This window comes from Cryptococcus neoformans (genome assembly GCF_000091045.1).
Source record: "Cryptococcus neoformans var. neoformans JEC21 chromosome 3 sequence".
NCBI classification, from domain to species: domain Eukaryota; kingdom Fungi; phylum Basidiomycota; class Tremellomycetes; order Tremellales; family Cryptococcaceae; genus Cryptococcus; species Cryptococcus deneoformans.
The window spans coordinates 1,782,419-1,806,155 of record NC_006685.1 but is presented as its reverse complement, the minus strand read 5'-3'; the positions used below and the strand labels follow the sequence as shown (position 1 = coordinate 1,806,155).

General features: G+C 48.8%; 10 protein-coding genes and 1 pseudogene across 10 annotated transcripts; 5 read left to right on the top strand and 6 right to left on the bottom strand.

The window, feature by feature from the left end:
- Positions 1-215: 215 nt before the first annotated feature.
- Positions 216-1,973, bottom strand: CNC06170 (expressed protein). The gene is made up of 4 exons (XM_569878.2): positions 1,324-1,973; positions 887-1,258; positions 601-772; positions 216-513 (listed from the first exon to the last, which is right to left on the bottom strand). Exons 1-4 carry the CDS (start codon positions 1,939-1,941, stop codon positions 338-340), a joined length of 1,338 nt encoding a protein of 445 aa, XP_569878.1. The 5' UTR covers positions 1,942-1,973; the 3' UTR covers positions 216-337.
- Positions 1,974-2,139: 166 nt separating this feature from the next.
- CNC06160 (expressed protein) lies at positions 2,140-4,152 on the top strand. The gene is made up of 4 exons (XM_024656877.1): positions 2,140-2,260; positions 2,314-2,407; positions 2,472-3,650; positions 3,724-4,152. Exons 1-4 carry the CDS (start codon positions 2,212-2,214, stop codon positions 4,055-4,057), a joined length of 1,656 nt encoding a protein of 551 aa, XP_024512511.1. The 5' UTR covers positions 2,140-2,211; the 3' UTR covers positions 4,058-4,152.
- On the bottom strand, positions 4,059-4,914 carry CNC06150 (riboflavin synthase, putative). Its single transcript, XM_569876.2, has 3 exons — positions 4,865-4,914; positions 4,521-4,811; positions 4,059-4,453 (listed from the first exon to the last, which is right to left on the bottom strand). Exons 1-3 carry the CDS (start codon positions 4,877-4,879, stop codon positions 4,097-4,099), a joined length of 663 nt encoding a protein of 220 aa, XP_569876.1. The 5' UTR covers positions 4,880-4,914; the 3' UTR covers positions 4,059-4,096.
- Positions 4,915-5,135: 221 nt separating this feature from the next.
- On the top strand, positions 5,136-7,602 carry CNC06140 (hypothetical protein). Its single transcript, XM_024658462.1, has 4 exons — positions 5,136-5,993; positions 6,074-6,617; positions 6,680-7,263; positions 7,316-7,602. The coding sequence occupies exons 1-3, from the start codon at positions 5,155-5,157 to the stop codon at positions 7,121-7,123; spliced, it is 1,827 nt and encodes a 608-aa protein (XP_024514317.1). The 5' UTR covers positions 5,136-5,154; the 3' UTR covers positions 7,124-7,263; positions 7,316-7,602.
- CNC06130 lies at positions 6,705-7,554 on the bottom strand (annotated as a pseudogene).
- Positions 7,603-7,822: 220 nt separating the features above from the next.
- Positions 7,823-8,637, top strand: CNC06120 (hypothetical protein). The gene is made up of 3 exons (XM_569874.2): positions 7,823-8,183; positions 8,246-8,326; positions 8,386-8,637. The coding sequence occupies exons 1-3, from the start codon at positions 7,893-7,895 to the stop codon at positions 8,506-8,508; spliced, it is 495 nt and encodes a 164-aa protein (XP_569874.1). The 5' UTR covers positions 7,823-7,892; the 3' UTR covers positions 8,509-8,637.
- On the bottom strand, positions 8,620-11,098 carry CNC06110 (rRNA primary transcript binding protein, putative). The gene is made up of 4 exons (XM_024656876.1): positions 11,072-11,098; positions 10,478-11,027; positions 9,982-10,419; positions 8,620-9,929 (listed from the first exon to the last, which is right to left on the bottom strand). Coding segments are annotated over exons 1-4 (2,244 nt in total). The 5' UTR covers positions 11,074-11,098; the 3' UTR covers positions 8,620-8,675.
- Positions 11,099-11,283: 185 nt separating this feature from the next.
- CNC06100 (ribosomal protein S19, putative) lies at positions 11,284-12,831 on the top strand. Its single transcript, XM_569872.2, has 4 exons — positions 11,284-11,481; positions 11,721-11,863; positions 11,930-12,140; positions 12,200-12,831. Exons 1-4 carry the CDS (start codon positions 11,459-11,461, stop codon positions 12,306-12,308), a joined length of 486 nt encoding a protein of 161 aa, XP_569872.1. The 5' UTR covers positions 11,284-11,458; the 3' UTR covers positions 12,309-12,831.
- Positions 12,832-12,857: 26 nt separating this feature from the next.
- CNC06090 (expressed protein) lies at positions 12,858-16,274 on the bottom strand. Its single transcript, XM_569871.2, has 3 exons — positions 15,981-16,274; positions 15,569-15,913; positions 12,858-15,513 (listed from the first exon to the last, which is right to left on the bottom strand). The coding sequence occupies exons 1-3, from the start codon at positions 16,212-16,214 to the stop codon at positions 12,967-12,969; spliced, it is 3,126 nt and encodes a 1,041-aa protein (XP_569871.1). The 5' UTR covers positions 16,215-16,274; the 3' UTR covers positions 12,858-12,966.
- A 138-nt stretch (positions 16,275-16,412) lies between these two features.
- On the top strand, positions 16,413-19,263 carry CNC06080 (nucleus protein, putative). The gene is made up of 13 exons (XM_024656875.1): positions 16,413-16,502; positions 16,554-16,705; positions 16,763-16,870; positions 16,928-17,016; positions 17,064-17,486; positions 17,557-17,719; positions 17,780-17,832; positions 17,886-17,963; positions 18,067-18,250; positions 18,302-18,444; positions 18,498-18,886; positions 18,951-19,089; positions 19,160-19,263. The coding sequence occupies exons 1-12, from the start codon at positions 16,474-16,476 to the stop codon at positions 19,075-19,077; spliced, it is 1,938 nt and encodes a 645-aa protein (XP_024512509.1). The 5' UTR covers positions 16,413-16,473; the 3' UTR covers positions 19,078-19,089; positions 19,160-19,263.
- On the bottom strand, positions 19,060-23,711 carry CNC06070 (conserved hypothetical protein). Its single transcript, XM_024656874.1, has 12 exons — positions 23,615-23,711; positions 23,494-23,555; positions 22,896-23,453; positions 22,592-22,843; positions 22,339-22,542; positions 22,166-22,290; positions 20,634-22,117; positions 20,289-20,557; positions 20,094-20,222; positions 19,708-20,028; positions 19,195-19,644; positions 19,060-19,139 (listed from the first exon to the last, which is right to left on the bottom strand). The coding sequence occupies exons 1-11, from the start codon at positions 23,673-23,675 to the stop codon at positions 19,360-19,362; spliced, it is 3,750 nt and encodes a 1,249-aa protein (XP_024512508.1). The 5' UTR covers positions 23,676-23,711; the 3' UTR covers positions 19,060-19,139; positions 19,195-19,359.
- Between the last annotated feature and the right edge of the window lie 26 nt (positions 23,712-23,737).

Here is a 23,737-nt window from a genome sequence, read left to right as displayed (position 1 = left end):
AACAGTAGATCATAAATGCCCGATTGCAGCATCGGAAAAGAGGATGGACCAGCCGCATGCCGCTCTCCTACCAGTCAGTCATACACGCTAAACTTTATGCTACTCCAATGAAGTTGGGCAGATAGTCCAGCTGCATTGTAAGCAGCCAGTTGGTAAGTCCATCCACCAAAGAATTATACGCCGACGCTGTAGACATCAACTTGCATTATGCAGTCATAGAGTAAATGCAATATAATACAACAGTAGATCATAAATGCCCGATTGCAGCATCGGAAAAGAGGATGGACCAGCCGCATGCCGCTCTCCTACCAGTCAGTCATACACGCTAAACTTTATGCTACTCTCGCACACGATCTAAGCTTTCTTGGTCGCCTGATCCTTCGGTATTTGGCTTTTGATTTCTGGTGATAGTCGTTACCACACTCGGGTAATGCCGGGGTTTCGGGGCACGATGGGGTAAATGCATCTCCAACATGGCTGGATAGGGCGCATATCTCAACCTCTCTTCATATTCTACAAAAAAATCAGCACTTACACTCAACATTTCAGAGGTGAGAGAGAAGGAGAAGGGGAAGGAGTTTATCGATTCGACCAACGTACCATTTCGAAGCCGATGATGTGGCATCCCAGTCTGAGCCGCGAGCTCATGGAGAACACTACGGACATACGCTGACATCCTGAGAGCATTGGCGGGTCCGGCGGGGTGGAATTCGGGACGACGACGCACGATTGTGCATTGGCCGTTTGCAGCTTGGCGGGCTGTCATTTCCAGCTGCGTAGGGTACAAAGTATAAGTTTTTCAGAGCTAGATCAAGGGGGAGGAATTGGGACGGTGGAAGTGAAGGCGGGGATGATGGAAGGGATGGGAGGGATGCTCACTACTTACCATGAGCATGGAGTCGCAAGCAGCTGGACGCTTCTTGCGGCTTTTGGGACCTCGAGTTTCTCCCGATTGATCAGGTTGATCATTCGGAAGAGTGTCACTAGCTTCGACAACTGCGGACTCGTTCGACTCGTTGGCTGTATTTCCTTCTTGGAGATGACACGATCCTTCATCCATCCTCATACAAGAGCCTGAACATTTGAACATGATCCTGTAGACGTACCCTGCTGGGTTATTTCGAAGTGCCATGGCATCGACAGAGACAAGTATGTGGCGGCACCGAATATCGGTGGGAATGAGCCCTGGCGGATCGAGCCAGATGATCCGAAAGTAACACGACATGCGAGCACGGGAGAGAACATTATAATCGTGCGGCTGTTGAATGTGTCAGTAAAAAGTCAAAAAATTGCAGCACGCCATAAATAGTCTGAAGAACGCACCAAACCATCAAAGAATCTGGGTATATCTTCTACATTGATCACCTGCGAAAAATAATCTGGCCCTTCAATCTTCTTCTGCCTTGTGGGTTTTACGAACCCATTGTTCATCGTCGCGTCGAGTTTTGCACTTTGGAGCCCATTGAGGGCCTCCAAATTCAGATCTGCCTTTGCATCAGCCGGAGTACCGACAATGTAATCACAAGAGGCGATAAGATCCCATAGCGCCTGTCTTTCGGCAGCTCGATGTGGATTCAAGGGGAGTCCCACCCAAGTACCAGTCGGTGTTATGTGAATTTGTGGTTCAAGTGATTCTGTTGTTGTTGTTTCTGCTGCTGCTGCTGCTGCTGCTGTTCCTGCTGTCGGTTCGCCCCCTTGCTCATCGATACCATCAGAGGGTAAGGATTGATTATGAATTTGAGCTTCATGAAGTGTCAGAGCATGAGATATAGCGTCAATCTGCGTTGTTTGAGCTGTATGAATTTCCGGAGGAGAGGTGGTAGTCGTAGTCATGCTAGTGAGAGTAGAGCCCATATGTCCTATTGTCACTGGAGGAGCAGTGTGTGCTGACTTGTACACATGAGGTGGCCTTCCTCGTCGTTTTGGAGGATCTTTGGGCATGGCGATCAGTGATAATGATGGTGCGGAGTGGACTTGGAAAGTGGAGGGAATAGCAAAAGAATAGATGATTTTGCTGAGGATTATTTCACGCCAGGTGCAAGGCCGCACCGGACTTTCATCTCCGGGTCGCGGGGGACTTGGTGGATGATGGTCTCGCCTTTTTTTTTTGGGCCAAGTTGTTTCTTCTTTTTTTTGCCGTCGGTTATTTGGCTCCTTGAAAGCTCCATTTACAACTTTTTCACGATCTCTACGAAGAACCAGAACCACAAAATGTCCTGCGGAGATAACGATACCCAAGAACAGGAGCAGCTCATGCCTCGTGAGTATCTGTTTATTTTCTACTTGATTGGAGAAAGTTTAACTCGTTGGTAGGCCGGAGGCAAGTTCGTCGTGTAGACAAATCCATCTGCCAAAAATGCCGTCAAACAAAGAGCATGTACATTATTCGCAATGTCACGTTCTGCAAGTACGTCCTCTTTTTGCCATACCACAATTTATTTCGCTTAACATATGGCATTTGTGACAAAAAGGACATGCTTTGAAGCAGCAGTCTTTTCACGATTCACCAAATCTCTCCACCCTCCACTCAAATCTCCCACGTCCTCCAGAAGCGCCGCTTCGTCCGGCTATCGCCCGCCCGCCCAATCTGGGTCGGCATTGATCGCTCTCTCTACCGGATGTGGATCTACGACGCTTTTGGATCTGTTATTGACTAGGCGGTATATCGGGAAAGGTGATGATCGGGTGGTTGATAAGACAAAGGGGGAGAAGGAACCTGTATGGCGAAAGGGGTGGGTATGTTATGTTGATTTCTCGAGTGTGGTTGGTGAGATTGAACGTCAAGGTGAAGGTCAAGGTCAACGGGAAGGATCCAGGATGGAGGAGGTGAAGAAGTGGGTGGAAGGGAGGGAGAATGGGTTGGGATGGGTGGGTCTTAGGGCGGAGGACGTTTTTGATAGAGGGCTGAGAAATCGGTTAAGGCTTTTGGCTGGGCTGCCTATTCGGGACGACAAGCAAGAGGTAGCGGCGCAATGGGCTGTGGATCTCAAGGACCATGCACTCCCTCTTTCCTCTCCGTCCTCCTCCTCGTCCCCATCACCAACACCTCTCACCCATCTCCGTAACCTCCTCAGCTCTCTCCCTCCCTCTTCCCGCCCACAGCTCCTCTCCCACATCCTCTCTTCCCTGTTAACCACCGTCGCCCACACCTTGCCTCATATCTCCCATGTGCTTATGGGGGAAACGTCGACAAGGCAGGCAGAGAGGTTGATCAGCGGTACAGCATTGGGCAGGGGGTGGCAACTCCCTCTTGAATTGGCAGCTGTCCGTGCCGAACCGGCTTTATCTTCTCTCGAGCACCTCATCACCTCTGCGGAAGCAGAAGCGGAAGGAGAAAATAAAGAGAATATTGGGTTTACATGGCTGAAACCGATGTCGGATTTGACGGCAAAAGAAGCAGCCATCTATTGCCATCTCCGCTCCCTTTCTTCATTCACATACAATGCTCGGCACTGGGATTCTGCAGGTCCACCCCCTGCGGCTGGGAAGACGAAAGGAGGGGTGAAGAGTTTGGAGATGTTGACGGAGAATTTTATCGCGGGACTGGGAGCTAGCCATCCCGCGACGGTATCGACTATCAATAGAACAGGAGCGAAATTGGTCTTTCCTGGCAAGGAGGAGGATAGGCCTTATTGTCCTGTTTGCCAAATGTAAGTGATATCAGCCGGGGAAGTTGGGGGTGGGGGGACAGAAGAAGAACAAGCTGCTGATTTATGTCTATAGGCCTGTGGATCCCTCGGCGCTAGAATGGAAGTCCCGTACAGCGTTGACTTTTTTGTCGACTAAAACGGAACCCACGGCGATCAGCAAGCAACAACAGCCTCAGCATGGCGAGACCGAGGCGCTTGCGCCATTGTTATGTTATTCATGTTTGACAACATTGACTCCTCCGACGGTTGTATCCAAGGCAAAGGCAAAGGCCCAAACGGCGGGTTTGACTGTGAATGGTGACGAGCCTGTATTGTTACCTGTTTGGGTGAATGAAGGTGTGAAGAGACGCCAGATGGGGAGGAGGGAGATGAAGGATGAGATCAAAGAGTTTTTGATAGAAGAGTAGCAGATGTGTTTGCATGGATCTACCTGCATAAAAGTAATTTTATAATCCTTTTTCCTTCAACTTTCTCTCCACGATCTTCTCCACAATCCCCTCTATTCTCTCCACACTTCCCAAAACATACTTGCCCACACAATCCACTTCGATATTGACCGTATCCCCTTCTTTCTTGTCTGTCAACGTCAACTTTGCTTGACTATGCGCGATGAGCATGATACCAAAAGACCGTTGGGCGTCGTTGACGTGGGTGATGGTGAGTGACGCACCGTCGATGGTGATGTACCCCTTTTCGATGATGAATGGGAGAAGCGTGGTGGTGGCGGGGAGTTGGAAAGTGTACCGGATAGAGTCACCATCGGGGATTTTCGAGATGATGGTCGCTGTACCGTCTACATGGCCCTATACTCCCCCGCGTTCTGTTCAGCTGTTCCATTCCCATTGAAAGTAAAAGGAATGGGTTACTCACCTGAACCATATGCCCACCAAACCTCGTATGCCCAGCCATCGCCCTCTCACAATTAACCTTGTCACCCACTTTTACTTGCCCCAAATTCGTGCGCCTCAGCGTCTCGGGTGCGAGCCCAACCTGGAAAGAATCAGAGTCGAACTCAGTGACGGTAAGGCAGGCGCCATTGACACAGATGGAATCGCCGATATGACAGTCTGTAAGAATGGGCGCAGAGGAGGAGAGAGTAAGTGTGAAGCCGGAGGTGGAGGTGGAAGGGGAGATGGCGGAGATGGTAGATGTATGTTCTATCTGCGGAGGAGATGAGCATTTACGTGAATAATATGAGAGTGATATGGGCTTACGAGACCTGTAAACATGTTGTATAGGCGATAGTGAAAGAGTAGTGAAATCGACAGCGAGTTCGTCTATAAAGCAAGAAGCTGAGGACGAAGCCGACGGCGGAGACGGATGGATGATTGGAATGAGCCGGGAAAGCTTATGTAACACGGAGATTCTCAATAACTCCACCCGCTAACAAACATACCTGTATTTTAATTAAGCCCCCACGTAATCAGGGTAATCGACAATTGCTCTCGGTTCAAGCACATCTATGGCATCTTTCGTCTTTTTCTCCATCTCTCCCGTCTACGAAATGGCGTACCCAACGCGTACACGGGTATCCACCCCGTCCATCCAAAACTCCTACACAAACCGGACTTCTTATACCTCGACACGCCCAGCTCCATCTCCGGCCCCAGTGCCAGTCCTCTCCCATCAAGCAGCCGTATACCAACATCCTCAGACATACCCTCCCGGACCATGTCCCTTCTTCCTCCCTCCACCAGGCCAAAAGACAACTGACCCATCGCTGTCTACTCAACCCACTACCCAAGCGCTTTACACGACTTATCCGTCAAGGTTGAGGACCGGAGTGACCGGGCTGATACAACCTGAGCGCGTATCGGGCGGGCCAAAGGAGAGGAAAGCGTTCTTGGCAGAGTTGGATAGGGAGATGCCTTTTGGCGGGGGCGTCAGTACGCCAGGATATGGTAGATTTTCAGGCAGTGGAACGAGCACCCCGCGATTCGACTCGCCCGCTCCCTTTCCCTCCTCTAGACGCATGACGGCCGCTTCAGCAGCAACTGGGGCAGGACTCGGATCAAGTAGAAGGGGAAGGGTGGTGAACTATGCCGAAAAGGCGTCAGATGATGAAGATTTTTCGGAAGAGGAGGATGATTTTGGGGAAGCGGCTTCTGATCCGGATGATGTAGATTACGGTTCACGGCGAAGGCGCGCTGCCGGAGGAGGGAGTCGGAAGGAAAGCGCGGCGCCGTTAGTTGTGGGTGGGCTTGAACATCAAGCGGCCATGAGGGCGGGGAAATTGAGACGGAAAATGGAGGAATTGGATAGGGGATGGACGTGGTTGGGCGATAGGACCCCTGGAGATAGGGTGAGGAGCCAGGTTGCAGGTGTGACCAAGCATGTTTACAAGTGCGTCCCTTTTCTCCCAGGAGAAATACTCAGGAATCGTGGTTGACAAGAACCTGTTTTTCTTTTTCTCTTTTCAACAGGTCAGAAGATGAATTGCAAAAAGAAGCCGAACGGCCCGAGATGCTTATCCCCATAACCATCGATTTTGACGTCCAATCTACCCATCCCGATCAACAAGGACTGAAAATCCGAGATCGTTTCCTATGGAATCTGAACGAACCGTTCATCACTCCTTACCAATTCTCAATCATCTTTTGCGAAGATATCGGGATCCCAATCTCGCCTTATGCGCAAAGAATCCAAGATTTAATTGAAAAACAGATTGAGGAGAATCAGAATGCGGCGGAAATTGATGTAACGAATGAAGAGGTGACGGAGAATGATGTAGTCTGGAGTGATGAAGAGGTTGAGGGAGTCATGGATGATGCAGTTGAAAATGGAGATGGGATAAAAGGTGGAGATGATGAATCCAAGGAACGACAAGTGGAAGAGGAGCAAGAGCAAGAACAAGGGCAAGATGAGAAAGAGGACAAGGAGAGATCGAGAAAGAGGAAGAGGGAGAGGGAAGAAAAAGACGACAAGGAGCGAAATTGGGCAGAGCCCGATTGCCGTATCATCGTCAACGTGAGTTTACTTCTCATCATATCTTCCACTACCTCAATGGAAGAACTAAAACATGCCATCAGCTTGACGTCCAAATCTACTCTTACCTCCTGCGCGACCGCATCGAATGGGACCTTTCTTCTCCCCTTCCACCATCCCTTTTCGCCAAACATTACTGCACCGAACTCGGCCTCACCGGCGAAGCCATCCCTGCCATCACATGTGCCATCACCGAAGAACTCTTGAAACATAAACGTGACGCGCTCGATCTCGACCTTTTTGCAGCTACACACCCTGTCGAACAAGCCAAGTGGGAAAAGGGAACAGCACAGCCGAGGGTGAATGTGAACCAAAAAGGGGGAGCGAAAGCGTTGGTAGGTGTTTGGAGGGATTGGTGGGAGCGAGAAGAGTTTGGGCCGGTTTTGGTAGAGTTGACGATGGAGGAGATGGAGAAGAGGGATATGGAGAGAACGAGGGAGGTAAGGAGGAATAATAGAGCTGGAGCGCCTTTGAAGAGAAGAAGGTGAAAAAGTAAAGTAGGCATTAAAGTGTTTAATTTTTTGGTTTCGCTTTGGGTCTCTGAATACACATGTCGTTCCCTTATTACTCTTCCTTTTTTTGCTTGCGTCGTATCGCCCGAATCGTGATGTTTTTTCCCCCCCAAACAGTCAGTTCCTTTGTCCATTATATATCGGTAGCCACTTTATCAACCAAGTTAGCTTCTGATCATTGTAAATGATTGGATCGTAGACTACAATTGAAAAGTAGCGAATGTCTTCCTGCCTGAATGTTGGACAAATCAACTGTGGTCGTACTGGGAAGCAAAGACATCATCACGCAAATTGGTGGACGGCCCATTGAAAGCAGGACATAGAGATAAGAGAAGCGGTAGGTATGGGTCCTTTTTATTTATCCAGAGATAGAGAGGTATATATACGATAAATAGGAGTAGAGCGGCAGAAGAAAGTAATAGTACCATCGAAGGGGAAGACGAAGACCGACGGAGGGCGGACGATGATGAATGTTGATGGATGATGAATGAACAGCGCGAACTTGCGGCGATGTCCGAGCTGCGGCCGCCGAGCGCCGAGGCCCCTTTAATGATGATTAAGCGAATTAATAAAAAATGACGTAATGACGTCATACCTAGGCTACGTCCGTCGGCTCCATGGCTCCATCATCCTCCATAAAAGGATCCTTTTCAGATCGCTATATAAGCTTGATATTCCTCAATCCCCTGTCTTCTCAACGTTATCACAACCCGTACTGTAATACAAACCCACACAACACGCAACCATGTTCCTCTCCGCGAAGCGCACATTTAAACTTCTTCTCCACACTCCCATCATTCCCCCTACCCCCGGCCCGCAAGCGATTGAACTCGCCACCATCCCCTCCACTTCTGCCAAGTTCTCCACCGCTGCACCTCCTCGACTTCGAACCCGAACAATCTCCAACTTGAGCGTGCGCGGTTACGATCCTTCCTCATCATATTATCGATCCGTCGGTATACAGAAGAGGGGATATGCAGAGAACAAGAGGGAAGAGGAAGCGTACCCCGAAGAGGCTGAAGGAACGGAAGCTGGGGTGAGTGTTTTGTCCCAAGTGAAAGAGCCATAAACATATACTGAGTGATTCGTGTTATGTAGCCGAGCGATGTGTCTCATTCTAATGCCGCGTTCAACAAAGATGCCAATCCAGAAACAGCCGCCAAAGGAGTTGAGCAAGAGGTAAGATTCTTCCTTGAATAAATCGTGTAGTCAAAACTGACATGATTTGAATGTTCCAGACTGGAAAAGACTACACTCGCAAATCTCCTGCCAACCCCGAAGAGTCAAGACCCGCCGGAAAGCAAGGCGAAAAGGGTAGTGAATCGCCTCTGAACACCTCTAGTCACCCCGAGGGTCGATAAGACGATCTCGATTTGCTGTACGATTAGGCAGGCCAAGGTGTAATCATATTAAAAGATATTAGAGATCTCTGTAGCAATCCATAAATTATAATCAATCTGCATTTTAATCATAGCATGCATTAGACCGGCATAAGGTCAAAAGATACAAACGAACAGTCCAGCGAGTTTTACACCTCCAAACCATCCATCTCATCCTCTTTACCCCCCTTGAAATCCAACTTCCTCCTCTTCCTATCCCCTCCATCCTCCATCCCTCTAACCTCACCCTTCACCTTTTCTCTCAACCCCTTGATATCCACTTCCTCCCCCTCATTCGCCCACTGCAAAACCAAATGTCGTCCTAACAAATGCGTATGCTTGAGCGCCTCCATCGCTCGCGCGGCTTCCGTGTGGGTGGTAAACTCCAAAAACGCAAAACCTCTTGTGGACTGGGCACCGGTCGAGGTGGGGACAGCTTTTCGGGGGAGACGAAGGGACTTGAGTTGGCCGTATGCCGAGAAAAGCTCACGGACGTCCTTCTTGGTAGCTTCGAACGGTAAGTTCTTGACGAGCACCTTGGTACTTTTCGTCTTGCCACCTTCAGCGTCACCACCCTTTTTCGTCTCCCGATCATCCTCTGCACCTCGTTGAGCAAACTTAACTTCTAAACTCTTCCCATCAATTTCAAATCCTTCCAAAGCCTTGAGCGCCTTAGTCGCTGCTTCCTTGGTCTTAAAACCGACAAACCCATAACCCATTGAGAGCTTTTCCCCAGGTCGTTTGGGATCTGGCTTCATCTGTACACGCGCGAAAGAGAAACCGGGAATATGAGAGAGTACAGTCTGGAGATGAGGGGTGGTTGTGGTAAAGTTGAGACCCTTGAGGAAAAGAGTTGAACCAGCTTCGTCCGTGGGGTCAGGCTGTTCCGGAAGGGATTCCACCTTTTCAGCAAGGGCTTTGGCTTCTTCTTCTCTCTTTTGTTCCGTGCTTATGGGTCCAACGCCAGGAGCGGTTTCAGATTTGAACATGCCGACAGGACCTTTTTCGAGATAGAGCACTGCGTTTCCCAGACGGCGGTATGCGAGCGCTTTGAAAGCTCTGCCAGCGTCCATATGATTCTCAAACTCGACCACACCCAAAGTACCGGCAGGCGGCAAGAGTACCCGCGTAAGTTTACCGTGCGGGGCAAAAAGGTCGGTCAAGCTTTGAATAGAAGTGCCGTAAGGAATGTTTTTCACGAGGATGGTCGTTTGAGAACGGGGGACACGGGGTTGGAGGGATTCAAGCACGATACCGGCCTCTTCAAAGTATTTCTTGGTTTCTTCAATCACGGTGGTTTCGGCAAGAGCGAGTTTTACGGCAGAGTTGCCAGAGTCGGCGTTCAGAAGCTCGGATTTGGAGATACCCATCCGGTCGGCAACAGAGGCGGCAACGGCGTCACTCTAAAATCAAGTCTGTCAAAAATAATCCATGTAACAACAAGAGGACACTCACGTTCATGTACAACGAAGCCCAGTTGACACCCTTGGCACTCTCTTGTTTCCTCTTCGCATCCACTTTGCTTTTGACTTCGCCTCTTCCCTCGTCCCTCTTGCCCAGCACTTTACCATCTACCACCCCGCTTCCTGCGGCAGCACCTTCCTGTCCCGGCTTTGCCCTTCCAGGCAAGACATGCAACAGCCTACCTTGAAAAATCGTTTTATCCAAAGCTTTATACGCCGCAAGTGCGTCTTCGGCGTTGTGGAACTGAAGGAAGGCTGTACCGAGCGGTTCACCAGTCGTTTGAGAGACGGGGAGGTGACACTCGTCTATACGCCCATAAGTCGAGAAATGTGATGAGAGAGATTCGGAGGTTGTAATAAATGCGAGATTTCGTACGAAAAGACGGCTGGTGGAGAGGATGAGTTGTTCATCTGCGGATAGCTGAGGAGTCTAATTTTTAATCGTCAGGTTATTCTAAAAATGCAAGAAGACAATAGCTGTAACTTACAGATGGTTCGCCTTCAAGAGCAGCCTGACGTCGTCGAAGCCATGCAGCATCGTCATCGTCTGCCTCAGCTTCCTCTGGCTCTTCCGACTTCTCCTTTCCTTTTACGCTCTTCTCCTTCTTGGTACCCTCGGCAGTAGAGGTAGACGCTTCAGGCGAAGCCATTGCCGGATCAACGCCCTTCATAACACTCATAAACTCCTGAAGTCTCTTGTTTGGCTCCTGCTTCTCTTGAACATTATCCCTGCCCTCCTTTGAACGCTTCTCTTTGCTCTTTTCGCCTCTATTTAGCTTATCCCCAGTCTTGAGTGGTTCATCCTTTACAAAGTCCACCTTGACTTTTCCACCACCAAACGCATACGTCCCATCAAACCATTCTTTAACTTTCTGGGCTTCTTCTGCGTCCTTGTAGCCAACAAAAGCAAATCGTCTCTTTGGAACAAGTTTTGTATCGGTAATTGTCGTTGATTTGAGGGTAGCAGGGGAGAGGAGGGTCTTCCGAAAGGTGTCAGGGTTGAGCGTCGAGGGAAGGTTAAGGAATATGAGGCGTGACCTGGTACATGTCAGTTTTAGTTACTGGCGGTCTGTAGAGCTTACATTTTTGTTATAATTGTATGGATAACTTGTCAACAACGACGAGCAACGAAGAGGCAAAGAAATCTTCCCACCTCCACCGACGGGGACCTCCGTTTTACTTCGATTCCCACGCCTGCTCATCGGAAGCAAATCACCACATATTACGTCAACTGGCTTTCGACTGGTCGAACATGTCGGCCCATTTACTGTCTCTTATCGCCGACGCCCCTCCACTTCCATTCTCGCCAAACGAGCGCCACGCTTCGGCACCTCATCTATACCTGCTTCATAACGCCGAAATCCCGTTTACTGTCTCTCGTCGCGGCAGGTTCGGTGTGTGTGGGAGCGATTTTCTTCAATTCGAGCAGCTTTGCCAAAAAGTTCTTTTACTCTATCCATCAATCAAAAATGCCGGGTGTTCGCGACATCAGGTGAGTGCACTATCCAACTAGCCAACAGCATCAGAGAGCATGAGATGGGCATTGGATGGAATGGGAATGGCAGGGAGAAGGATCGGCGTTCCAAGGAGGATGGAATAGAACTTAAGCAAGGATGAGAGAGAGGAAGGAGTGATGCTGCTCGAAAGAATCTAAAGACAAGGCTGACATATTGCTCTCCCCGCCTTATCGACACCCTTCAAATTATCCTACTATCAATTTTCAACGTTCAGTGCCGAGGCCTTCATCAAAGCCTACTCTTCCCACCTTAAGCGATCCGGCAAGCTCGAGATCCCCACATGGGTCGACATTGTTAAGACCGGTCCCCAAAAGGAGTTGGCTCCTTACGACCCTGACTGGTTCTACGTGAGGGCTGGTGAGTTTTAGACGGATAAGACTTGGAGGAATCATGGGATCAATCAATACTGATACAAAATTGTAGCTGCCGTCGCTCGACACATCTACCTCAGGAAGCACGTCGGTGTCGGTGCCCTTGCCAAGCTCCACGGTACCAAGAACCGACGAGGCACCCGACCTTCCCACCACCGTGACTCCTCCACTGGTGTTCAGAGGACCGTTGTCCAGTCTCTTGAGAAGATTGGTGTGCTTGAGGCTGCCCCTGACGGAGGCAGGAAGATCAGCCAGGACGGAATGTTCGTCCATTTTATATCAACTACATGTTGTAAGCATGTTATGCTGACGACTCATATAGGCGAGACCTCGACCGAATCGCCACTGCCGTTCTTGAGGCCGAGCGAGAGGAGGAGGAAGAGGAGGACGAGGAAGAGGAGGAGGAGGAGGAGGAGGCTGACGAGGAGTAAACGTTGGGATTATTCCTATGCTAGGGATTTTTGCAGCTCTCGTCTCTTTTTCTTTTCATTCTCACTCGGTCATGAGACATGTTACACAGCACACCCAAACGAACACAGCAAGGGCATTGTGGCACACTGGTATTTGGCAGATGGATGGATCAGACTTTACGGAAGTGTGAACGTGCGGATGCGATAATGAGACATTGACTGGTAGAGGACTGGAAGGTATATGCTGACAACATTTCGTAACTCGCTCTTACTTCCATCTTATCCAGTCAACGTTTCTTAAAAGATCCCTGCATACTGACGTTCACTAATCCCTTTGATGACTGACGAGATGTTGATGGTAAGAATAAGACATTTTAGCAGATCATTCTAGGTCGTTCTCAATATATGGGTGGACATCAGCAGGAATTTCAGGTGTTGAAAGCGATGTCTTGTCATAGACCACAGTTCTTCTGAGTACCAAACCGCCATGACTCGTCTTACAAATGATATTCCGGAGTTACCTCACGTACGAATGAATCAGCGGTCAGAGTGACTCTCGTGTCTGCTTCACCCTAACATACATCATGCTTGTTTTCAAGGCAATCAGTACAGTAATCAATTATAATCTCTTGATTTTAACCCTCTGCCCTGCTTCGAATAGATTAGACAAACTTTTTCCTCAAGCTGTCTTGCGCTTCTTATCCTTCCTGCTCTTTTCGTCATCTAACTTTTTTCTCTTACTAGCCGTATTAGATACGTCTTTCCCCTTCCCTTTCCCCTTTTTCTTCCCCCAATCATCCTCTTCATCATGCTCGTCCTCTTCATCAAACCCTAGACCCATATCGGCCTCGTTGACAACGATCCCCCCCAGCAATGCCTCATACTTCTCTGCCTCTGCATCCAAGTCTTCGCCTTCTCCTAGGGATTTCAACAGCGCTTCAAGTTCGTCTTTGTTCTTACGTGTCGCGGCTGACCTGATACGTTCAATGTCTTGTCGAACAACATGGCGCTGATCTTCTACTTCATGTACCGGAGAATGTAGTCGAGGTGACCCCGAGCGGGAGGGGGAGGGGATGGGGATTGGGGCAAAGTAATCTTCGTCCGTGGACTGCTCTTCCTCCTGTCCTTCGAGGTAACTTGTTGCTTGCACCGACCTCATGACGTGACCACTTCGCCAAGCATCCATATCTTCCTCATCGTCAAATATTCCCATCTTTTTGTACTCTTTTTTCCTCTTTTCGACCTCTGACGGGCTCAGGAAGATAGTTCCAAAAGAATCACCCCCATCTTTATCGAATAATAGGTCCAATTCCTCTTCCAGCTGATCATCGTCAATTCCTTCGCCAACAGGGGCTAACACCCCCGTCCCCGATTGATATTCGAGATAATTATTTAAAAGGAATTTAAGGTGGAGTAGAGAGTGGGGCACATGTTGTTGAGGGATTTCATTGGGCTTGATGCCAGCTCGAAGAAGGCACTCAACAGGGGACCAAACGCCCTTCTTAGACTCTATCCATAGTCCTAAATCAATTTGTCTAGGATCGCCCTTGATCCCAATAGATGAAAGGTATTCGGCTGTTATAATAGTCGGCATAGAGTGATTGTCAACCTGTCGATGCAACCATTGCCACATGAAAGCTTCGCAGGCCGGGCTGACCACATGGCCTGTTTCTAAGTACGTAGAATATCGGAATTTGATATACTCATCTCGCTCTCGGATTAGTATGCCAACATGAGCGTCATCAGACGCATCGGTTTGATTGTTTTGTCTCGCTGATGAATCTGCCAGTGAGAACGGCATACGAGACGAAGCGGTTCGAGGATCAGGGACTTTGATGAGAGGAGTAGGAGAAGCAGTATATATATTAGGTGGCGGAGAAGGACGGAGAAGTGGTGCAGGGTAAACACGCTGCAGCCGTCCTGTGGCGGAGGAACTGGAGCTGACAGACTGACCGCGAGAGGCAGGAATGGATTGGCGTGAGGTTGCTAGAGCAAGGGTTGTGGATCGATCATCCGTTTGGGGTGCAGGTTGATCTCTTTCCATTTCAAGCTCATTTATAGGGGATGCAATCGCACGCTGAACATCTCCGCTTTTCGAAGGAGAAGGCTCTATCAGAGTTGTAAACTGATCTTCGTTTACTTCTCCGTCCCGCGAGTTAGCACTCTCAACTGAGAGAGCCTGTACTGACAATGATTGCTCCCGTTGATTAGCGATGCCTTGAGGGTTCGGCGAGTGGGCATTGTCCGGTGTCTCAAGTGATCCAACAATGGGGTCTATGCGAACTCGAATAAGCGGCTCAAAAGTGTCAATTTCCTTTCGCGCTTGCTCTGCATACGCCTTGAACTTTTTAATAGCCGGGTTCGCTCTTCCTGCGCCGCGCCCTTGAGCAGGTGCCCGTAGATGAGGAGGTATATTATCCTTCGGATTGAGCAAAGTGGCATATGCCTCACACCGCAAAACAAACATTTTGCGCGCTAGATACACCTCATCGCTCAGCGGCATAATATCGCGCCTCGTCCTGAAACGGGCTTTGAGTATACGGCGCCAATTATCAGATAGGATCGGAAGAACGGCGACGGCCATGTCCATTTCTGGGATTCCTCTGCGATGATCACTGCCATAACCTGCTACACCATCCCCAATAACACCTTTAGGGGGAAGAGGAAGGAGAGGGAATGTTAGGCCAGCGTCTATGATAGAGGTTGACCAGGCAACCAAAAGGTTACGCATTTCCTTGAAACGCTCTTGAGCTACCCATTTCTGTTGGCCGTAAGGAGCTGCCAATTCTTCCATTAGGAGGGAGAAGGAAGGGACGATCTCTTTTTTCACAGCTTGAATGGCCCATAAAGTCAAAGCTATAGCCACATTCGGAGACGAACGAGCACCCCAAAGACAGACGCATTCTTGAAGTTGGTATAGATGGAAGGCCTGGGGAAGAATTTTCGCCCAATCCAGGTTTTCAAAGAATTGAAATTCCTCTTCTCCCCACTCACGGTGGGTCTTTCCTACCTGAGGCTTGGTCAGAAAAAGGGGGCCCCTTTCCGCATGAGGTGTATCCATGATGTTTCGAAGACGCTGCAGGATCTCAGAGGTGTACATGAGAGTGGCTTCAAGAGGTGTAGGGGTATTGCGTAAAAGCCGGGTGAAGCGGCGATAGAGTACGAGGAGGTAGCTCTCATGATCGATATGACCAAAACTTCCAACAGGGTATTTACTGACTCTTTCCTGTAGGTCCACATTATGTGAGCCGACCATTCGTAGATCAGGGTGAGAAACATACAGAAATTTGTGGAATGCTCAAAATGGGCAACCTTTCATCGCCTCTCGCAGACCCAGAGAATTCCCTTGTCTTCATACTTAACCCTTCCGATTTTAATCTATTGTTGATGACAATTAAAGCACTTTCATCCAGAGCCATCTTGATCGCTATCAAAACCCTGAATTTAGTCTTTGGGCCAGCCTTTCGATGTCCAAGCTTTTGCTGATAGTACATTCGCTCCGCTTCGAGAATACGGTCCAACCACTTTCTGCTAGTCGTACGAATACTCTCCCCTGAAAGCCCAAGGATGCCAGTACGAACATCTGGCATTCCTAGATAGAGATTTAAAAGGTCGTTGACGTGTTCCTGTATGCACATACAAAAATATTCGACAGTCAGTTACCGACCGTCATCGTTGGGAGCAGAAACTGACCTCGAACTTCGCTTCCCTCCAGTCACTCCATCTGGGATTCTTGGTTTCCCTAACATCATCGTCTACTTGAATTCCATGTTCGTTGAAGTCGACAAGAGCTCTGGCAGAGGTAGTGCTTTCATCGACAAGCCCGCACCGAGGACAAGCCCAGAAACCAGACGGATCCTGTTGCAGTAGAATTTTTGCGCCATGGGACTTAAGACATGCGGCGCAATGCCTTTCGTAGTTGCTCATATCTGGCGCATGGGGTTCCGAGTACTATATGTGGAGCATCTAGGGAATTCGAGTGTTGTCGAATTAGCTACTCGACAGAAACGAAAGAAACCACACAGACGAGCACAAGATGTAAACAAATACAGTTACGTAAATATATGACATCAAGGTGAAAGACGGCACTCGAAGAGGATGAGATGGATGGAAATGTCTAATATCTTCCCATCCTCCATATATTCCCACTTTTCAAGTAAACTTGAGGATATAGTCTACATTCACTATGGCGCAACAGACCCAGCCGCTCAAAATGTAAGTAGATAATCCATCAGTGTCCCAAAGCAAGACTGACATTCGTTCTAGCCTTGCCATAGGATCACCTCTATCGGAGCTCTCCACCTTGGTATCTAAGATCACGGCCATCAACGGGAAGCATGGTCCGTTCGACGCATGTGTTGTCGTGGGGGATTTGTTTGCTGAGGGAACCGATGGGAGTGAAGTTGCAGGGCTGAAATGTGAGTTTGACATCAGAAAGAGCAGTATAATGTCATGCTAAACCTGTAATCTTCAAGTTCCTGTGCCGACTTATTTTACATTGGGCAAAAATATCTTGCCCCAATCGATCCAAGAGAAGATCTCAGAAACGGGCGGAGAAGTGGTAGACAACCTCGTTTTTCTTGGTAAATATGAAGTTAAGCTGTTTCAGACTGCTGCCTCGTAACTCACCGTGTTTTTAGGTAAATCAAAGGTGCTCACCACTGCTCAAGGTCTTAAGATTGCTTGCATTGGAGGCGGTTACAGCCCTGAGACCTACAATGTCCTCGACGTGAGGCTTTTTATCATGTTCTGGCGCCTTGCTAAGTCTTTCTACAGGATCCATATTCTCCTGTCATAACTCGTGAAAGCGTTGATGCCGTCTTGAAACATTCCCTTCTCTCTGAACCTTCCACCAAAACAGCCGAATCTTTGGCTTCTGCCAAGCAATCAGCGGCGGTTCTTCCTGCAGCATTTCAAGGTATAGATCTCTTGTTATTTTCTTCACCAGCTCCTCCTATATCCTCCCTTTCCCCTTCTTTCACAACCTCCGGGGTCTCGCTCATCAATCCTGCACCTCCTCTGGAAGAGGTTGTCAAAAAGGCAAAACCAAGATACCTCCTTTGGGGGAATGGTGAAGGTTTCTGGGAAAGAGAACCATGGGGTTGGGCTAGCCCGTCAGGGAAGGAGGAGAGGTGGACTAGGGCGGTCAAGTTGGGAGCGTTAGGAGGAGAGGTGCCTGCTGGAGGTAAAAAGGCTAGGGTAAGAATAAATCTTTTGCCAGAACAAAAAGATTGAAGCGTGGAATGATGGCTGATGTTTAATGGGACAGTGGTTCTACGCTTTCACTCTCCCTCCTCAAAGCTCCTCTACTCCAGTGCCCGCCCGGCCCGCCAACGCGACACCTAACCCTTTCCTGCCCGTGCCCATTGTGAAAAAGCGAGGTCTTGATGAAGACGATGTTAACGGACAGTCACAAAAGAAGGGCCGGCTGGGTGTGTATTTGAAAAGCCTCTTATCATCACCAGAACAGTGCTGATGCTCCATCCCCGAAGACGGTGCACCTCCTCCAGCTGACTATATGTGCAAGATTTGTTCTCAAGCTGGTGTGAGTCGCTTCGTTACATGTGTGATATAGTGGCTGACTTGATCATTTGTCAGCATTGGATTCAAGATTGTCCCATGAAAGGCGACAAATCCAAGCCGCCTCCAGGATACAAGTGCAAAATCTGCCAATCCGTAAGTCCTGGCCCACCAGTTTGACGGCACATGCAGTAGGTACCGGACGTCCAGCTGACTCGGTCTCTCTTTTCCTCTCTCTCTTTACCGCGAAATCAATCAGCCGGACCACTTCGTCCGAGAATGTCCTAACAAGGAAGATAAACCAAGGGGACCTAAGCCGCCTCCTCAAGGTTATGTATGTCGTGCATGTGGAGCCGACGGGCAACATTACATCCGGGATTGTCCTTTGGTTTTGGAAAGGGAAGAAGCCAAAGCCAAGAAGAAGGAGCTTGGTCCTGCTGAATGTGAGTGTGCAGTTTAAAAGCTGGGGGTTTGTTAGCTGATCATTCGCGTAGGTTGGTTCTGTCTGAGTAACCCTAAAGTCACCAAGCATCTCATCGTTGCAATCGGAGCAGAAACTTACGTGACACTTCCCAAAGGACAACTTATACCTACTGACGAGGGCAAATCACTTGTCCCTGGTGGAGGACATGTTCTGGTATGTTCAGCCTCATACTTCTGGACATTTTCTCCTGACAATCACACTTCCAGATCATTCCCATCGCTCATCATCCTACTCTCCTCTCCATTCCCGCCGATGACGCCATGTCAATCATCTCTGAATTAGAGGGCTTCAAATCTTCTCTCCGAGAATGTTATGCCTCTTATGGTGCTGTCCCCGTCTCATTTGAGGTCGGCCGTCTCAGTGGCAGGGGGGGGCACGCGCACGTGCAGATCGTACCTATCCCCAAAGAGTTGGCGAATAAAGTCGAGGAATCATTCAGGATTGCAGGAGAAAGACAGGGTATCGATTGGGAAAAGGAGCCGGAGAGGGCGTTGGCGAGAGCTGGATCTGGTGGAAACTATTTCAAAGTGGAATGCCCAGATGGGACCAAGATGGTGCACATGTTGAAGGGGAACTTTGACCTTCAGTTTGGCAGGTAAGTCTTGGCCGGTTTCTATTTGGGGGAAATCATCCTTGACTAATGGGCTCTTTTTGTTCAGAATCGTACTTGGCAGTCTTTTGGGTCTACAGCATCGTATTGATTGGAAAGCGTGTGCTAAGAGTGATGCGGAGGAGAAAGAGGATGCTGTCAAGTTCAAAAAAGCGTTTGCTCCATTCCATTCATAGGTTACAATCAATGCAAGTAGAGTCATGTATTATCAGGCAGACCATTGAGTCCTAAGTAGTCTCTAACAGACGATATGATTAGGCCAAGGGGGAAGCATCATGTTCGGTGCAACGCACGATAGTGTAATCGAGATCCAGCATGGTCGTCATCGGAATCTGACGGAAATTCGAGAGCCTGGCAAGGCATTTCTGATTATATAGGTAAAAAAATAGTAAATCGATTACCCTCAAATTTCTTTGGGGAGATATGCTATACAATGATTCTGACAGGTTCCCCTTCACTCACTCCCTTATCACCCCTCTCGACATCAACCCTGCCAACTCGCCAGTCATATTATCCCTGTCGCCTTCCCTGCCTTTTTCTCCTTCACTAGTTGCTTTTTTATGAAGTCCAATCTGCTCCAAGACCCCGTTTTGTGCCATATAATATACCGCGAGATCTTTCTGACCCTGTGACATAGCAGGCACAAAGGCAAGTGTTTTTCTGGAATCATGAGTAACGCATTGAATGGCCAGTAGAAGAGAGTGGGCAGCCTGGCGGATGATGGATGATGGATCGTTTATTGCCTATGGACGCAACTCGCGGTCAGTACCCATATATAACATAGATTGAAAGAAAGCTTGCCGTACTTCCATGACAATCTGACCTAGTTTTGGGCCTTCGGAAACAATCACGGGCGCCGATAATCTCAATACGCACATACCAATACTTGTAAGCCCGAATAGATAGCCCGAATTCCTCGTCCTCTTCTCAGGCGATTCTTTGGAGCTCGAGAGTGACAGTTGTGAGAGGGCACTGGTCATTGGATCGGAATTGTCCGCAGAGCTTGAGGGCGGGGCAGGGTGTTTAGTAAGGAAACGATCGAGAGATGAACGGAGATTGCAAAGGAGAAGCATCGGGTCAGAGATTTGGACGAGGAGGGATATCAGAGCGTTAGTCGACTCGAGTACCTATACAGCACGAAAGAAAATTCGCATGTAAGTCACTACTGATAACAATCACTTCAAAGACTCACAACGGCATCAGAACTTTCCCTCAATCTGAACAACCCGTGGCACAGTCTCTGCGTATCATCGACCAATGGCCATTGGTGTTGAACGATTTCCCAAAGGACAACCAGTCCTTGCTCGAGAAGTTCTTTGTCCTAACCCGACAGTCGCTGTTCAGCGGAAAACAAAATATTTCGCCAAAAAAAAAAAAAAAAACTAACCTTGTCTGGTCTTAAGAAGTCTACTACGCCATTCATGACCCTATCAAACAGCCCTGTCCAGACTCTCTTCTCCTCTTCAAACGCTCTTTTTTCCTCTTCATCCTGTTCGGCAGTTGGTTCAGGACGGACAGGATGCGAGCTGCAGAAGAGTGCGATTTTCTGGAGATTCTTGAGCGTCGGTGCGCCCAATTCCAGGGCTTCTATATCAGGCAATATCGCAAATGAAGGTGACGGGGTAAGAGGTTTGAGAGGCGAAGCCTTTTCCAACACTGGTAATAAAAATATCATCGCGCGTCAGTTATATAATAGCTTACTACAATCCTTGGCAAAGGAAAACAAACTCACACTCTTGCCTTTTCACCCACCAACTCCTCTCATGTCGTCTCTCCTTCAGCTTCTGCATCATCTGAGGAGTCACCGCTTCTGGTCTTGGAGAGTCCTTCCATGCTGGAGTACGAATAGCACTGCTGCTTCTAAGAGCACTAGTCTTGGGGTTGAGCGGCGTTTGGAATGCCTCAGGATTGAGCCTCGAGCTGATTATCTTTTCGCCTTTGATGTTTCCATTACGCGAATTAGGTAAAGATGCGGTTGTACCTGTTGCTATCGATCGTGCGGGGGTCGATGGCACACGACCGGAAGTTGAGGTAGAGAAGGTATTACCCTGTTGAGGTTCGGGGTGCTCTAACCGAGGCTCGGATTCGAATTGTTGGCTCTGTTCAACCTGGTCCACTTCTTCCTGCACCGTCGGAGGAAGTTCCTGGTCCGTATTACCATCATCTCTAGTTTTTTGTCCTTCCTTCAGCGTAAGCTCGTCAACTTCATGTTCAGCACCATTGTCAGCCACCTCTACAAGCTCGGGTATCGCTCTTTTTCCTTCCCCAACTGAGTGACGCCCATTAGCTGCTGGATAAGTCAAGACCTGTCTCAACGGGGATTCGCCCAATCCCAGACTCGGACTTAAAGATGGAGATGGTGATTTGGGGGGGCTTCTTGCCAAATCTGGCGTAAGGCTTGTATATCGCGAACGCAGGGGCGAGTCGATCTCGATCTTCGTCTGGATAGGGGATTGAATACGTTCGGGAGAGGGTGAAGGTCTAATGCGAGTAGCCGATGAACTAGGTGTGGGTGAACGGACGGGGCTAGGGCTGGAGGTTTCGACATGTCTTGCAATCCCGACAGCAGAGCTCGATCTTGGTAGACCCGTGATGGAAGCGTGTTGAACTCCCGGTGAAGCAAACACTGGGTTCGACACCACTCTAGGAGATCCTGCATTCGTCTCTTGTGCTTGTTTGCCAGCTTCTTTCACGGCTCGCCTCCTTTCTGCAAGCATCGCCTTGAGGTCCATCTTTTTAGATGGGGGCTTTGTATTTGCAGAGCTTGGAGCACCGGTAGATGATGAAGAAGCGTATGAAGGCATAGGGGAAGCCGCCGTCCTCGGATTAGCTTTCTCGAGCTGCTTCCTCGCCTGCCCATCCAAACTGTTCATCAAGACTTCTGCTTTGCTTCTCCACACTTCATGATACCTCCAGAATGCTTGTCTTGTCACTTCTCTCACACCCGGGTTTACGTCTGCCAATGCTTTCCTGAATGCAGCATCCAGCGTATCACTCAGACCTGGCGTCGCTTCGATTTGGTGCTTGGCATGTGAAGCATGGACAATGAGAAATGTTTTGAGATGGTTGACTGAGTAGGCACGAATCTGGACATTTTTTTCTTGGATACCGGAAGAAATGTGATTGATGAAAATACGGGGATGAACGGTAGTGTGAGTGATAATAGATGTTACGGCGGTTTGGGAGCGATCAGCGATGAGCTTTTTGGTAAAGCCACTGTATATTGCCATCAGATCTTTCATTATTCCCTACAACGGCACCTACGACATCTTCCCTAGTATAGGTAAAAGGAATTCGACAAAGTTGTCAAACGCCGCCCCTAAGCCTTCTGGAAGCTCTTTGAGAAGGTAACAGCTTTGTTGTGCCACTGTTGTTCTCAGACTTAGTACCTACAGATTGGTCAGACCTATACATTCAAATGACAAAATCATACTTGCTGTCTTTGACATTCCTTCCACAATGCCACCCTTCAATCCGGCTATGAAAGCAGCCTGATACTTGACATGTGCTTGTCCTTTCATCATGCCTCGTATGCGAACGATACTTCTCTCCCTTGGTGCCCAGTTTTCTTCAGTCTCTTTACCCTCAAAGAAAGGCAACATAGAGTGGAACTCTCTCTCGAGGTCTTGTGGAGAGGCGACCTGTAGATAGTGTCAGTACTAAGTTTCGCAAGACCGGAAATAAGCTTACATAGACGATATCTACATCATCTGCTTGTGAATGAGCAGGAGCAGCCGCTCCTGACCTACTAGCACCTTCCTCCTTACCCAATTCAGAATTCATAACGGCAGGCGTAGAGCGGTCAGACCCTTCACCACTAAGAATACGTGTGATGATATCATCTGCTATGGTCTTTCGTACGTTTCTCGCGACTAGCAGCCTTTTGAATTCCGATCGAGCAGCGGGTGGGGTCGAGGGAGGCGATAAGAGCTCAACGACGGTCTTGAAACGTTTTCTGTCAGCAATGCTATATAAGGGAAAATGGACGACTCACCTCCCTGGCTTGGTCCCTAACATTCCCATCTCCGTCCTCCAATAGATCGACTAGAACCCCTAGCCATGCCTTAAGCCCCATTTTAGCACCTTCTTTACTTCTCATCTTTGTTAACACCTTCATACCCTCCACTTTCGACCGCCAAGCTTTGCCTTGAAGCACATCTTTTAGGTGTCTTTCCCATAAATGAGGAAGTGTTTCGTGCGGTTTTGATTTAGTGGCCGTACTTGATGATAGACTTCCAGCCTTTAGACTACCACTTGAATTGAGGTTTGAGGCTGGTATAGGCGGTTCGGCTTCCCAACTCAGTTCCCCCAGAATAACGATCGCATTGCCCGCTGCCGAGTGTATTCTCTCTTTTGCGTCATTGAGTTTTTCTAGTAGCGCTGGAAGGACTTGAAGGAGGGCTAGGCGTAAATGGGTCGTGGGGTGCTTAGGAATGAGAGGGAGAAAGTATGGGAGGAAGGAAGAGAGAACGGAGGATAGCAGAAGGGAGTGAGGTGAACGGATGAGAGGAGGTAAAATGAGGAGGAAGGGGTCAATAACACTCGCTGGAAGCTGACATCGGTTAGCATATACCCATAGCGCATAAACATACCTCTTCTACATCTTCAAGCTGCAACCCAAAGAACTGTATGATATCGACTTTCCTGTCGGGGTCTATACATGTAGTGGTGAGTAAGCTGGTCTCCGTGTCTAACGGTGCGGAACAGGCATACCTGCTGCTTTAAGCTTCGCGAAAGTAGCCTCTACTTCGGATTCCGTTAGTGTTTTAGGCATAATCTATGGCTATAAGGATAAAAAAGGAGAAGAAGGATGAAAATAGAGGATGAACGACGATG